General features: G+C 50.8%; 1 protein-coding gene and 1 long non-coding RNA gene across 2 annotated transcripts in view; one reads left to right on the top strand and one right to left on the bottom strand.

Annotated features, from left to right (window-relative positions):
• Window positions 1-9,102, top strand: part of RASSF4 (Ras association (RalGDS/AF-6) domain family member 4) — a 33,884-nt gene extending 24,782 nt beyond the window's left edge. Inside the window, exons 7-12 of the mRNA XM_010854522.1 lie at window positions 2-94; window positions 4,284-4,385; window positions 4,657-4,708; window positions 5,293-5,414; window positions 6,240-6,337; window positions 7,568-9,102. Coding sequence (XP_010852824.1) covers window positions 2-94; window positions 4,284-4,385; window positions 4,657-4,708; window positions 5,293-5,414; window positions 6,240-6,337; window positions 7,568-7,628 — 528 coding nt within the window. The 3' untranslated portion in view covers window positions 7,629-9,102. The remainder of the gene's footprint in view (window position 1; window positions 95-4,283; window positions 4,386-4,656; window positions 4,709-5,292; window positions 5,415-6,239; window positions 6,338-7,567) is intronic.
• A 537-nt stretch (window positions 9,103-9,639) lies between these two features.
• Window positions 9,640-11,855, bottom strand: LOC104999030. The gene is made up of 3 exons (XR_826537.1): window positions 11,596-11,855; window positions 10,711-10,800; window positions 9,640-10,272 (listed from the first exon to the last, which is right to left on the bottom strand). It is a non-coding gene; the product is annotated as an uncharacterized LOC104999030 (long non-coding RNA).
• Between the last annotated feature and the right edge of the window lie 3,727 nt (window positions 11,856-15,582).

The raw sequence follows: 15,582 nt of genomic DNA, 5'->3' as shown, positions 1-15,582 counted from the left end.
AATCCAGAGGCGGCCCAGGAGCCGGGCGCCCGGCGAGGCCCAGAGGACCCGGAGGCACCGCTTCTCCATCAACGGGCACTTTTACAACCACAAGGTGATGGCCCGCCCGGCCTCTCCCTGGGCCCCGAAGCCAGGCTTGGGGAACCAGCCCCAAGCGCCATGCATGCATTGCACCTTCCGTAGTGGGGCCCTCGGTGGTCACGCCTGAACTCACCCTCAGCAAAACCCGGTAGGCTTCCCAGGCGGTGCTAGTGGTGAAGAACCTGCCTGCCAATACAGTAGATTTAAGAGACACTGGTTCAGTCCTTGGGTCAGGAAGATCCCCTGGAGGAGGGCGTGGCAGCCCACCCCAGTATTCTTGCCTGGGAAATCCCATGGACAGAGAAGCCTGGGGGGGCTACAGTCCAAGGGGTCGCAAAGGGTCAGACCCAACTGAAGCGACTTAGCATGCACAGCCCTGGTATACAGGTGAGGCTGTGCCTGTATCCTGATGGAGAAACAGGCTGAGGAGGACAATTGTCTTGCCCCAAATAACATTTCACTTCCTGACCACAAAGCCTGTATTTTTCCCATCACACGCTCACTGTCAATTCATTCTCACAGATTGCATGAATGTTTGGAGAATGATGCTACATTTGTCTTCAACAAGCCACTTTTCTGTACGGTTTCTCCCCAAGGTCGGTTTGTTGTTTCACGGGAATGTCATGTACCCTGCTGTCACTGTCGCTTGGTAGATTAAGCCACCTGGGTCGGGGTGTGCCCCGGAGCATGTGTGATGGGTCCCAGAGAACTCGCACAGCTCCTGATTCCCAGCACTTACCCTTTTGTCCTAGCCTTTTGTCCAAGTATGTATTGTACTGACCTCAGGAAAAAGAGATCTCCTTCCCCTGATGACATCATTCCATAAACAAATCCAACTGTAAAAAGGAGAAGTGGATTGTTACTATAAATGGCACCCATGGCAGTGTGGGTGAGGCCCGGAATAGGGCGTCCTGCCATAGAACACATCCTGCAGCACTGGGAAGCTGGAAGCCAGGGCTTCCAGGCTCAGCAGCTGCCCTTCCTGATAGGTGGTGGGTGACTCATGGGATGGGGAGCTGGGCGAAGGGAGGTCTTGGGTCAGATCTGAAGCACAGTCACACAGGTGAGGTCTGCTCGGAGCCATTCAAGCTACTCTTGCGGTACCCTGCACTTGGGGATGAAGAATTCAACAAGGCAGGCTGAAGGTCCCCTGCTCCATCATCAGGACCTCCCTCCACTCCACACTAGCTTTGCAGTGAGTGTTACTGAGGAAAAATAGGTTATCTTCACTAAATCTAGGAGGCTGAGTGTGTCGGTCACTCAGTCATGTCCAACTCTGTGACCCCATGGACTATACTCTGCCAGGCTTCTCTGTCCATGCAATTTTCCAGGCAAAAATACTGGAGTGGGTAGCCATTCCCTTCTCCAAGAGATCTTCCTGGCCCAGGGATTGAACCCGGGTCTCCTGCACTGCAGGCAGGTTCTTTACCATCTGAGCCACCAGGGAAGCCCAAATCTAGGAAACCAGAGTATTTGAGAGTAGTTTCCTCACAGGGGAAGGGGAAGACAGGGCTGAAGTTAAACAGAGATTAAGAATGTCTGGATTACCCAAAGGACCGGCCATCTAACTTGGGTATTCTTTTTTTTTTTTAATGTAGACCATTTTTAGTCTTTATTGAATTTGTCGCCATATTGCTTCTGTTTTATGTTTGATGTTTTTTGGCCACAAGGTACGTGGGATCTTAGCTCCCTGCCCAGGGGTCAAACCCAGCCCCGGGCATTGGAAGGCAAAGTCTTAACCACTGGACTGCCAGGAAAGTCCCTGACTTGGGTATTCTTTAAATACTGTTCCAAAGGGGTTTAGTCTGCAAAGTGTTAATTAAGCACCATTTGCTAATATTTGAATAAATATTGATATGCTACTTTAAGGGACTATTTGAAAATTTAGAAAGATTCTTTGCATGGATGTAGACTCATTCTATACATTCCTAAAAAAAAAAAAAGGTTTTTATGACTCAAGGTACTGAATCGTGGGCTTTATCTTCAGTACATTCACCTCTCCTCTAAGAGGTGTGTTGGGCACTTTAAACCTTACATTAGTCATTGTAAATATCACGGGGACATGGAGAAGTCTGAACAGCCTGTAGCCTTTGAAACGAACCGAAGTGAAGAGTCGCGGCTTTCATCACAGCCTTTCTCGTCCCTTGGTGCCATCCTGCCCTTCTTAGCCAGCCAGACCTGCACTCGACACGCTAGTCGGGGGGGTTGTCCCCCAGCCACAGACTCACCTGCCACATGTGGATCCATCCTTCCAGGCAAACTGGGTACCTTCTGGGACTTGAACTGGTGTCTTAGCCATGTTGGACAGTTGATTCACATCTGCTGAAGGAGCGAGGGGCTCCCTTTTTTGCTCCTCGCTCCACATCCATTCAGAATGTGTCCTTAGAAATCAGGTAACAAAGTGCTTGAGTCGCAGGCAACAATTGAAAAATAATAACTAATAAATTCCTAGAATTAACTTCCTGGAGTTGTTATTCCAGGGTTTATTTCTTAGAACTGTACACTGTTGCTCCACTTAATTATTTTCTACAACAGTTCTCACAGCAGTGATGCGTGATTTCCAGCGTGGGTGAACTTGGTACTGTCTTCAGTGCTTGGCCTGTCGGACTCAAGCGTGTCCTGGGCGGGAGAAACCACTGTGGATAGAGACAGGAAAGGAGCCACGGGACCCTTGTTCCTACTTGGAGCTGCTTGGTCTCTTCTTGAGAAAAGAGTTCAGGCGGAAGAAACACAATGTCTTGTTGACATGACCTTTCTTCTCCTAGAGATAGCCTGACTCCTCTGTTTCATATTTCTTAGAAACCAAAAGTCCAGTTGGACTTTCTGTACCACCCAGAGTCATTCTACATCTCAACTGTGGAGAAAGCAGGTCTGGGTTTGAGGCTGGCTCCAGTACTTGGACATCAGCTGGGGACACTGAACGAAGCCCTCGTGTACCCTGAGCCCGAGTACGTCCTGGGGAAAGCAGAGCTAGGACCATACTGGAGGAATGTGTGAACTGGAATCAGTTTCAGAAAGCAAGGAGGAGCTTGCCCACAGGGAAGTCAGACACGAAGGGAGGACCCTGTGCCACGCTGGTGAAGCATGAGACTTGGGGCAGCTCCGCCCTTTCTAGATGGGTGACTCCAATGAGCTACTAACCTCTCCAAGCTCCATGTACTTCTAAGGACTGTTGTGAGGATTAAATCAAAGAATCTATATAAAGTATTTAGCAGGGTTATTACCTGATTGGTGATCATTAAGGACTTAATAAGCTTTAACTTTATTCCCCGGAAATTCCCTGGTTGACTTCATGTATGGTGTCTCATGAACAAAGGCAGGATACCTGCGAGAATATCATGGGCCCCTGAAACTGTGCAGAAGCCGTGTGGCTGGAGCATGGGATGCTTGGGAGGGGGCGTGTGGGAGGAGCGGCGGACGCCACTGTCTAGGCTGCGGCGCACGCTGTGATACAGTACTGCTCGAGGTTTACCCTACAATTGCACCCCGGGACATCCTCCTCAAGTGCAGGTGCCGATCCAGGAGTCTGCACCAGGCAGCTGAGACTGTACGTGACACAGCTGGCCCAGAACACACTTCGAGTTGCAAAGTGTTTGAAAGGTTGTTCCTTTGTGCAATAGGGTGGAAAATGGGTCGAAAGGGCTGAGACTAGAGGGGAAAAGTTGGGAAGCTGATGCAGTATAAACAGGGCCTCACCGCAGGCAGGCTGGGAGAATAGAGCAAGGTGGACAGATTTGAGAAGCTTTAGCCTTAGAATCAGCAGACACTGGTGATTTGGTTCTAGACAGAGTAGAGAGACTCGTTCCCCAGCCCCTCGTGAATGGCTCTCATGGCCCTGGTTAATGTTCAGTCGCTCAGTTGTGCACAATTCTTTGCGACCCCATGCACTGCAGCACACCAAGCTTCCTATGGTCCTGGTTCCTAGAAAAAAGAATCTGGCTCTTATAGATCTGCAGGCATCTTTCTTAGAGGCCTCTGTATGATGTGAGCTGTCAAAGCTTCTCTGCTCATGCCTGGATCTGGGCGCAGCTTGTGTGTGGATCTGTGTGGATGGACAGACACAGGTGATCGCAGAGCCCAGGCTCACCTGCTGTCCCAGGCTGCTCAGTGCCAGCGGGCTGACAGGATGCCCATACCCTGCCTGGTGTCAGCCCTGTGTCTCCTCTGGCCTCCCCCTGAACCGCCTCCCCCTTCCTGTGCAGACCTCCGTGTTCACTCCTGCCTATGGGTCCATGACCAACGTGCGAGTCAACAGCACCATGACGACCCTGCAGGTGCTCACTCTGCTGCTGAACAAGTTCCGAGTAAGTCTGGCCCTAGGCAGCCTCGCCCAGATGCTGGTGGTTTGCAGTTTTGCTGGGGAGGGGGCTGGTGAAAGCCATGGCTCCTGGTAGAAGGCTGAACGAGGTTTCCTCTGCTGAGCTAGCAGGAGAAATGCTCTGGGAATTTAAGGGGGTGGTCCCTGGGGATTTGTGTGTGTGTGTGGCACTGGGGATGTGGTTACTGCCAGGGGTCCTTTTCTCTCTCTCCTGTCTTGAAAAGCCATGGTCTGACTTCCTGTCACTACCTGTGCAGGTGGAAAACGGCCCCAGTGAGTTTGCACTCTACGTCGTTCATGAGTCTGGGGGTAAGTGTCTGCCTTTGACTCAGGTCCCCATCCATTTGGCAAGCTCGCCAACTGAGCTCCTTCTCTGAGGGCTGAGCTGGCTTGTGCAGTGGGCACAGGGCAGGTGCCCTCCTGGCCTTGGGACACGCTGTGCCCCCACCACGGGCACCCCTCCCAGGCTTATATCCAGGCACACTTGTCATCCCTTTCGGAATCCCACCAGAACCACATGGTGAGCCGCTCTCTCCAGTAGGTTCAGTGAGAGGTGGGGAGGACTGTGCGTCTGGGTTTTCAGGATGGATGAGAAGCCCCTCACCCACTGGGACCTGCTGTTGCAGAGCTTGTACCACACAGCCCTCTGTCCAGCGCTGCGTGGCCTGGCCTCCCCAAGTCTACTTCCCGTGCCGTGCTCCTCCAGCCACTGTTCCTCTCTGAGCTGGGCCTTCGCTGAAGGACACGACCCACATCAAGGCAGTGTCCATCACACAACATCTGGCAGCAGTGCCAGGGCCCCTGGACATCTGTCTTCCATCCCATTTCCATCCTAGAACAAAGAGACACAGTCCTAACACCCCACGAATTTTGTCTACCACATTCTCTTTCAGAGCGTACAAAATTAAAAGACTGTGAGTACCCACTGATTGCCAGAATCCTGCATGGGCCCTGTGAGAAGATCGCCAGGATATTCCTGATGGAAGCTGACTTGGGCGAGGAGGTCCCCCACGATGTGAGTGGGGCTGCGGCATCTCAAGGCCTCTCCTGAGGGAGGGGCTGGGGGACAGCGTGGTGGACTCCTGTGACCTTGGGCAGAGCCCCCTTGGGCAATGCTTCCAGGGCCCCCATGGCCATCACAAAGTCCATCCCGTCTTGATGGTTTCATCCTGTCTTGTTGCTATCAGCCACCACCAGATCCATCAGCTGGCTCAGGGGAAAAAGAAGTTGGGTCTTAGAAAACCATGGCCTGGCCTTTTCCATTCTTTCCAGACAGGTAGAGTCTTTTCTTTCATTGGAGTGTGTTTTGTTGTTATTTACATTAAAAAAAACAACAACAAAAGCTCCGTACCTAGGGTCTAACTGCACCTTATGGAAAGGACCAAGTGTCTCAGGACATCTTGAGTCCTGACTGGGCGAAGAGCACATTTTCAAACTCCGCTACACAGAATAGGCCTTAGGGTGTGGACCTCAAGAAGAAAGCCTGTGACCCTGTGTCCCTCGGGCCATTTGCAGACTAGTGAGTTTCATTCTATTGTTAGAAACAGTGGCATTCCCACCATCTCCACCCCAACCCCAGAGAACTCCCAGAGTGACTCTGCTCACTATTGAATGGTCCTTCCTAAAATTCAGTTTAATCTTTCCTCCCAGGGATCACAGTTGCCTTTGGGGTCAGAATGGGCTCCATCCTCCCTGGTACACACAGAGCTGTGTCGTGGGGTGGGAGGAAGACGGGCAGCCTCTTCCTTGGAGACAAGACCCTGCTGAATCGGCCACAAGGAAAAGAAAACATTTTTGGCCTCTAATTTAAAGCACATTAAAATGTTCTTGGATTTTCTAGGTCGCTCAGTACATTAAGTTTGAAATGCCGGTGCTGGACAGTTTTGTTGAAAAATTAAAAGAAGAGGAGGAAAGAGAAATAATCAAACTGACCATGAAGTAAGCAGCACTTAAGTAGCCAGTCGTGGGTCTGGAACATGAGGGCAAGTCTGCGGTCAGAGCACCAGGCCCGGGGCTGGGAGAGCTCTCCCTGCAGCTGTGCCAGGCGTCCTCACGCAGTTCAGGGATGCCTGCTAACCCTGGCTCCCCAGCACCTCCCCCGGCCCCTTGCTCCATAGTGCCACCAGACCGGGGTGACCGCCTGCCAAAATGGGGGCCTGCAGCCCAGGCCGCCCATCGAGCCTCGGCAGCCCCACCATCACGGGATGGACACGAGCTGCTGAAACTGGGCAGGAGACTCGGGCAGCAGCACGGGCCGGCCCTGGCCCAGGGCTGTGCGTTCTGCTGGCAACCCTGCCCTGAAAGTGCCGCCAAGGGGGCCTGCCCGTGCGCATTCAGCCTGGTCTGAAAAGTGCCCGTTCACGCTAGCAGGAGCGCTGAGCCTGCCCCAAATCAGCGGTTGTTAGGACTGCCTGTACCCACTGATGGTGGCAAGTACAGGGGACCAGTTCAATGGGCAGGTGAGTGGGTATCACCTGCTGCTCCTGGGGGATGCTCTGGCAGGGCCTGGCTGTGTGAGGTCAGGTCGCAAACCCCGATGGTCTGTGTCTTCCTCTGCAAGGGAAACTCGGTCCCAGAGTCCCTCTTAGGAAGGGAAGGAGGGAGGCCGCTCACCGTGAGAGTCTGCAGTCGGGGGACTGTGTAAATCCTGGCTTTTGGCTGAATGTCTCTTTAAAAGGCTTCTGTGTGTACAGTCAGGCCCCACTCAGGCAGTCAGCGGAAACCTCATCGGGGGGACCGTGTCACTGTAGCGAGAAGGGACCTGGGGGTCACCTGGTCTAGGTCTGCTCGGTGCACATAGAGGGCAGAGCAGCCCGGGAGGAGGAAGGAGTCTCACCACGTGATTGTGGAGCCAGGCTCGGACGCAGGCTTCCTGACTCCCCTCTGCCGCCCCGTCTAATCCAGCACACTCCTGTCCGTACTGGAGACTCTTTAGAATAGAAGGAGCATTCTCCTGTGAAGCTTGACAGAGTCTGCAGCCCTGTTTGACTACTCCTCGAAGCCAGTGGCCTCGCAGGATGTGGGTCCTGGCTCTTCCTTCTTGGCCACTAATCAGCCGGTCAGGAGCCATGGGTCTCCAGGCCCAGCATCTCTGGGCTCCTTTGCTGTGCTCCTCGCTCCCTGTCCCCTCTGGTACCAGTGAATCCTCTCGGCTGTGTCTCCCTCCAGGTTCCAAGCCCTGCGTCTGACAATGTTACAGCGCCTGGAGCAGCTGGTGGAAGCCAAGTAGCCCACCAGCACCTGCCCCTTCCGAAGCCCCCAGCAGCCAGTGCCCACTGAGAGCCAGTGGCCAGGCCCTGACGGGTGACTCAGTTTGGTCACACGGCCGAGGAATCTAGCATCTGCGCTTCTGCCTGTCCCCCTGCCTAGCTAGCATGAGTCCCATGGCCCTGGCCCTTGGCTCCAAGCTGAGCACTCAGGGGCCCAGTCCTAAGCCTGAGGACCCAGGAACTTGCTGGGTGGGGTCTGCATGTGAGGTGGGCCTGGGCTGTGAGCAGCCCTGAAGCTGTGACATGAGCCAAGTTAAGGAGCTAGATGGCATGGCCAGTCCTGTTCATGCCACACCTCTCCAAATCAGGGGAGCAGAACATGGTCTTGCTTCTAGGGTGTGGGCTCCATCTGCTTTTCCAGTGCCTGGCCCAGAGTTACTGCAGAACCACCAGCCATTATCCTCATGAAACACGTGAACCACTGGACCCTGTCCACCCTCGCCTCATGCCGCTGCTCAGAAACTCTGCTGGGAAGAGCAAGAACTGCCATCGGGAATGGGATGTGCAGTGCTCCCAGCTGTCACTGTGCTGTGGCGTGCCAGGTAAAGCCTCTGATGTCCTCAAGCCTCTCATGTCGCTCCATGAGCCTCGCACAGCTCAGTGCCCTGCCGGCAGAGGTCAGACCAAGAATAAGCGCACCAGCGGCCCCTCTTCTCTCGGCGGCACTCACCCTGCACTTCCCAGCAACACCTGAAGTGACTCTTATAGGGAGCTCGCTGAAAGAAACATGCCAATCGTATCACATTGAGGAGGTGACCCACATGACCTTGAAAGGATGCTTCCAGGGTGGGTGAGAGGCCAGGAGCTGTCTAGGGACTGCCGGCAGCGGCCTGGGGAGGCCGCGCTTCGCCCGTCACTCTCCTCGGACACTTGAATGCCTCCCGCCCTCTCTGGGTGTGCGTCAATACTTCCCATCAAAGGGCCACCACCGGGAAAAACGGTTTGAGGAGAAAGGGCTTTGAATCCCCTGGGGCCAAATCCAGAACAATTTGGGCCTGCCAGTTGATGGAAAAATTCTAGAATGAACAAGAAGGCCTTTGCAAAAATTATGCAACAGTTTACAGCAGTTGTGTGAGGTGTTTGTCCAAAACAGAGCAAACGGGACCAGATTCTCCCCATGGGGCCCATGGATTGTGGATTTAAAGGGGAAAACTATAAAGTCTCCCAAAGCCAGAAAGTCAGCCTGAGTGAGATTCCAGCTCTGCCTCAGTCAGCAGCTCCTCACCGGCACCCATAAAGAGCAGAGCGTGGGAGCAGCTACGCCGCTGAGCCCACTGTTCAGGGTGAGCCCCACACCAGGACTGTCCTGACCTGGCGCCGAGCTCACAGAGGCAGGTGCAGAGGTACCCAGGGGAGGTCTGCCGCAGTTTCCCGTCTCCTTTGTCAGCAGAGTTTCCGAGGTACTCAATAAAGGTGTTGCCATGTGGAACCAAAGGAGTTAGGTCCAAGCTCTTTTTTTCGTTTGTGTGTGCCCACCCTGACCCTCTGCTCTGACCTCTGAAACTCTTGTCCTACAGAACGCGTCGCCAAGTTTGGTAGAGGAGCTAACGCTGAACGCAGCCCTCCGCTCTTGATGCTGACATGACTCCTTCTTTTCCAGGCACATCCTTGGGATTGGTGTGGGGCCTGAGGACAGCGACAGCCGTAGGGCTCAGAGGAGGAGGTCTGGGCAGCCTGGACAGTAAGCATTAGGGTCGCCCCGAATTGCAGAGTTTCAGCATCAGGAGCACCTCAGGAATCTTCTGGGGCTCAGGGAGAGGCAACAGGGTCTAGAAGATGGTAGAGAGCTGGTCAAACAGGGTTTCCCAGTAAAATAGCTACCCAGAGGGCTTCCCTGGTGGCTCAGACAATAAAGAATCTGCCTGCAGTGCAGGAGACCTGGGTTCAGTCCTTGGGTTGGGAAGATCCCCTGGAGAAGGAAATGGCAACCCACGCTGGTACTTTTGCCTAGAAAATCCCATGGACGGAGGAGCCTGGCGGGCTACAGTCCATGGGTCACAAGAGTCGGACACGGTGAATAAAGCCACCACCAGCCTCCCAGACCATATTATAAGCTCAGGTCAAGGACAACGGCTGACCATCATTCAGCAGCAATCGAGGGGCCACTGCCTGGTGCCAGACCAGCTCAGCTCCAAAGGGACAAAGACAGTCTTGCTGTAGCCTGCATTCAGAGGCCTCCTACCCGGGAGACCAGGCCACACACCCTGGAGGGCCAGGGGATCTGCAGAGCAGAGATGGTGACGCTCCCTGGAAGGAGCCCAAGGCTGAGCCCAACTGGCCTAAGACAGAGTGGGAGACATTCCAGCCTGAAGACGCCCGCTAACCTTAGAGCAGACAGGGCCTGACACGTGAAAAGCCGTCAGATGAAGAAACCTTCTGTAAACATTCCCCAGTTTTGAGGATTTGGTTGGTTGGTTGGTTGGTTTTGTTTTTTCTTTTCAGCTGTTACAATATTACTTCATTTAAGGCCTGTCTTGATAAGGGCCACTTGTGAAATAGAAAAGTTAGCAAAGCTAACTTCTGAATAACATAGCTAAGACATCTCTAACAAGGGGAAAATGTACAGACATACCTCAGAGATACTGCAGATTTGGTTCCAGAGCACTGCAATAAAGCAAAGATCACAATAAAGTGAGTCACACAACTTGGTTTCCCTGCATATCAAAGCCCCACTATCACCTATGAAGTGTACAATAGCATTGTGTCTAAAAAACAATGCACATACCTTAATTTTAAAATACTTTATTGCTAAGAACTGCTAACCATTCTCAGAGCCTTTGGCATAATCTTTTGCAACAGTGATATCAAAGATTATTGATCATAGATCACTGTTATAAACACAATAATGACAGGCTTGAAAATTGCGATGTCAACTGAAAAAAAAAAGGCTAAAATTTGCGAGTTCTTTTTAAATTAGAGGATAATTACTTTACAATACTGTGATGATTTCTGCCACACATCAACAGGAATTGGCATTGATTTACATATGTCCCCTCTCTCTTGAACCCCCTTCCTGAGTTATGTTTTATTTGGGGAACTTACCAAGGACCAAACCCCATGGGAGAGCCTGTTAGACAGCTCTGAAGAACTGTTCCAAAGAGTTAAGGGAGGAAACAAGATATGAAGTTTTTGCTTAAAAACAGAACAAAAAAACATGTAATCAAACATCAAAAGATTAACGCTAATCACAAAAAAACGACATCTCAAGTTAATGATTTTACTGCCTTTTGTGTATGGAAGATACAAGAGTCTGGTTTCATTAAAATTACTCCTTAGATATGCATCTTAACTATGGAAGGCAGGTATCCTGTTTTTCTCTATCCTGAATTCCCCTTGGGGTACACCCTTGGAGCAGCTGCAGTGACTGATGGCTTGATAGCAGGCAACATTTCTTGTTTACAGAAATGGCTGGCAACGTGCAACTTTTTTTGTCCGCAGTGAGAATTACCACACATTACCACGCAGTGAGAATTACACACTCTGAGAATGTGACACAGAGATATGAAGTGAGGAAAGTGAAGTCGCTCAGTCGCATCCGTCTCTTTGGGACCCCATGGACTGGGTCCTACCAGGCTCCTCTGTCCATGGGATTTTCCAGGCAATAGTACTGGAGTGGATTGCCATTTCCTTCTCCAGGGCATCTTCCTGACCCAGGGATCAAACCCAGGTCTCCCGCATTGTAGGCAGACACTTCACCGTCTGAGCCACCAGGGAATTGAGCAAAGGCTATTGGAAAAATGGCACAATAGACTTATTCAATGCAAGGTTGCCACAAACCTTCAATTTAAAAAAAATGCAGTGTCTGCAAAGAACAATAAAACGAAGTATGCCTATACATACTTCTACGACCATCTGAGGATTACAAAGCTTTCTATCAACGATACTTGCTTTTCAGAGGCAATTTGAAAAGATGCTAATTCAGCTCACCAGGACACCACAATTCCAGATTTTCTCCTAGGCTATGTAGTTTCCTGCTGGCTTGTGTGGGAGTTCCATGTGCTCTCTCCTAGAGCTTTCAGAGAGTTTGTCACACCCTGCTTCACTCACTAGTATCTCAGGTACAAAATGTATCCAAAGGTAAGGTGAAGATTGCGGTGATGAGCGTCCTCTCCTAGATCAGGACGGTCTTCCCAGGTCAGACCCCAGGAACCAGGGAAAATAATAAACACAAGATAAAATCAACATGATTGCAAAAGATCTGAACTCAGGAAAAACAGGGTAATTTGCCCAGAGCAAATGAGCAGAGGGAATTAAAAAAAAAAAAGGCTTGTTTTTCCTGTGGTGATAACCATTTGCTACCAGCTTAGAATGTTTACCAGAAGATGGATTAAAGACCTTCCCACTGTTAAAACAAAGCCATTGGTTCACCAAGGACACACCTGGCCCCTTAGTCCTAGGGAAACGAAGCACGAGGCTTAGCCTGTCAGATCAGTTGATTGTGGAGAAGCTCGCAATACGCAACGTGCCGTGTGGGCAGGATCCAGGTGCCCAGAGCTGCAAGGCAGCGGGTGCCCAGAGCCGCAGACAGTGGGTGCCCAGAGCTGCAGGGCAGCGGGTGCCCAGAGCCACAGGCATTAGGTGCCCACAGCTGCAGGGCAGCGGGTGCCCAGAGCCGCAGGCAGCAGTGGGGTATGTTTGTCAGGCGCCCTGCTCCTCCCTCCCAGGAAAGGCGGTCAGACGCAAGCCTTTCCAAATGTAAAAACAGCAAGTGCACACGCTGTCTTCAGGCCCCAGGAGCTGTGATTATCTGGGAGACAGCCAGCTGCTGATCCGCCCTTGGACTCTGCTCCCTCCTGGCTGGGCTTTTAACAGAGATGTTTTCTGCAAACTCAGGAAAGGGAATTCCCAGAGTTTCCTTTCCCAGAGAACCCAAAGGAAACAGAAAGCAAAGTCTCAGGCTTGGAGGGCAGAACCATTGTTCAGGGGCCCTTCGTGGGAGAGAGACGGCCCCTGTTCCCACACTTGGTCCCTGGGCCACACGTGTGACCGGCCTCCTTTGCATTGTTGCCAAGGCAGACCCCAGGCAGTAGCGCTCCCTGTTGAGGCCGTGCTTTCTGGGGTGTGTCTCTGTCTGCAAGGGACAAAACTAGAGTAAAAAGAAGCTGCCTTGCCAAGACGGTTCTGTCTGTGACACAACACTGTATAGCAATTATACTAAAAAACAAGACTGTTCTCAGCCCAGAAGCCTCTTCTTCCTGGAATGAGCCCTTCAGATACAACTGGGCCCAGGGACACTCTGGCCCGTGCTGTGAGCAGTTTCCCACAGAAGCCCTAACCATTCAGAGAGCTGGCCTGTCTTGACCCAGTTTTCTCAGAAAGATGTGCTGTTAGGAGAACACAGCCCATCTCTGCGGCCCTGACTGTACGGTCTTCCCTCTCCCTTCCCCGCCTTTTTCCTTTCTGCTTTGTAAATATCTGGGCTTTCCTTGTGGCTTAGCTGGTAAAGAATCTGCCTGCAGTGCAGGAGACCTGGGTTCAATCCCTGGGTTGGGAAGATCCCCTAGATCTGTAAATATTTACACTGGATCTGTAATATCCAGTGTGATCAATTTTAATCATTTATTCTGTTTAAAAGTGACCTGGAATTCTATTTGACAGATACTGCTAGGTAGGGGCGAAAAGCATAGGCTCTGAGGCCAAAGTGTCTGCACTCGTGAACATGTGGCCGTAGGCAAGCTACACGCCCCCTTTTCCCACTGTTACAGGGCTATAACAACTCTTATCCCTTAAGGTTGTGGAAGGTGTATGAGCTTTGCTGTAGTAACAAGTAACAACAAACACTGTGGTTACAACAAGAGCGTTTATTTCTCTGGCCTGTTCACGTGACTGCACGTGGCTGCCAAGTGTGCTCGCGTGGCTCCGCTCCACACGTCTTCTCATCCTGGAGCAGCCACTACCTGGGACATGTTATTCTTGAGGCAGAGGGAAAAAAGAGTGGTGGCAGAGACACAGTGACCCAAGCTCCTTCTGGAACGGGCTCTACGTTGCATCCACACACGTGCAGCTGGCCAGTGCTACTCATATAAAGTTAGTATCAGTGGAATGGACAGTCATTCACTAGGAGACAGTGAAAGTCACACCGCTTTAAGCAGGGATGTAAAACTCAAGAAGGGTGGAGCAAATGCTCAGGAACAATCACACCACAGGGATACAGAATGAGGCACTGCCAGTGCTTCCAACAGCACCTGGAACCTAGTAAGCACTCAGTAGGTGTTGGCTATTATCATACTGACAAATCGAGAGCATAAAACCTTGCCTGCTTTCTCTCTCTTCTTCCTTTTCTTCTTTACTCCGCCCCCTCCTCTCCAACCCATATCCTTTTCTATCTCTTGCCTCTCTCCATCCTCACCTCCTACTCTGTTCACTCTTGGCTACCCACAGCCCTTTATTTCCTGACTTCTGTTCTCTCCTTTTTAAGATTCATCTTTCTTCATCCACTTTTCTACTCCTCTCATTGACACATCTCTGGGCCTTCTGTAGCTGGCCCAGTTGTTTTTAGGTACAGGCAAAAGGGATAATCCACCTTTACGTGGGAAGTGTAGTTTTAACTGGGCTTCCCAGGTAGCTCAAACGGTAAAGAATCTGTCTGCAATGCAGGACGCCTGGGTTCGATCCCTGGGTTGAGAAGATCCCTGGAGAAGGACATGGCAACTCACTCTAGTATTCTTGCCTGGGGAATTCCATGGACAGAGGAGCCTGGCAGGATACAGTCCATGGAGTCGCAGAAGAGTCAGACAGAACTGAGCGAGTAACGCTTCTCTTACTAGTAAAATTTTTTGAATAAATTTTTACTATTTTAATGCACATAAAGCAAACAGTCCTAGCAGGTCACTTTTGTTCTTGAAACTTTACGTAAACTATCTTTGTCCACTGTCCCATACCCTACTCCCATCCAGCCACTAGAACCACTTGTAGTAATAATTTAACAGTAAAATAACAATGCCTGGCATGCTCCAGTCCATGGGGTCACAAACTTTGCAACTCAGCAACAACAAACCATGCTTCATATTTCCTATGTGTTAGGCATTGTGCTGAGTGCCTTACATTATCTTATTTAATCTTAACAGTCTGGCTGTCATCTAGATTACTGAGTTGATAGTCCCTGTCCAGGACAGTTTCATGCTTTGCCATCTGCAGAGCAGAAGGCTCCATCTGAACCTTTGATCTAGTCTTGCTTCGGCCATCAACCCACTACGTATTCCAGGCAAGTTTCCCTCTCAGCCTTATTTTATTGCTCTTTAAGACAGATACTAGGATCCCGCTTCATGAGACTATAAGAAACTTTAAGAAACATAAAGATGAATGACCAGAGAACAGATGTAAAAGCATTTTGTGAGCAATGAGAAATCTTATAAATTCATTCATTCAGCAAATATTTGCTGAGTGCCTGCTACCTTCTGAGCACTGTTCTGAGCACTACAGATATGACAAAGAACAGGAGATAGATCATGACAGCTTTGGTGCCCCTGTGAAGTTATGAGCTCTTGTTCTGGAAACATGGGGAGCTTTTGCTCTAATAAGAGCAGTCTTTTGAGAATTTAAGAAGCCTTTGGAGGATTTTGAACAAAATGAATGACATAATCTGAGTTGTTCTTCAGGGGACCACTCCGGGGCTGTGAGTAGATGTAGGAAGACCAGAGAGGAAGCCAATGCAATAATCCAGACAGGAGGTAACAGCAGCCTGGTGGCATTAATAGCAGGAGGTGTTGAAAGTGGTTCAATTCTGGATATAGTTTGCAGACAGGAGGTAATAGAGCTTGGTGGAGCTAATAGCAGGAGGTGTTAAAAGTGGTTCAATTCGGGATATATTTTGAAGATCGAGCCAACAGAATTATAGATGACTTGGAATTGGGTTTGGGGTAAAAAAAAAAAAGACAACAGTGACATCAAGATTTTTGACCCAAGAAACTGGAA

This window comes from Bison bison, unplaced genomic scaffold (genome assembly GCF_000754665.1).
Source record: "Bison bison bison isolate TAMUID 2011002044 unplaced genomic scaffold, Bison_UMD1.0 scf7180017864341, whole genome shotgun sequence".
NCBI classification, from domain to species: domain Eukaryota; kingdom Metazoa; phylum Chordata; class Mammalia; order Artiodactyla; family Bovidae; genus Bison; species Bison bison.
This window is presented reverse-complemented; position numbering and strand designations above follow the sequence as displayed.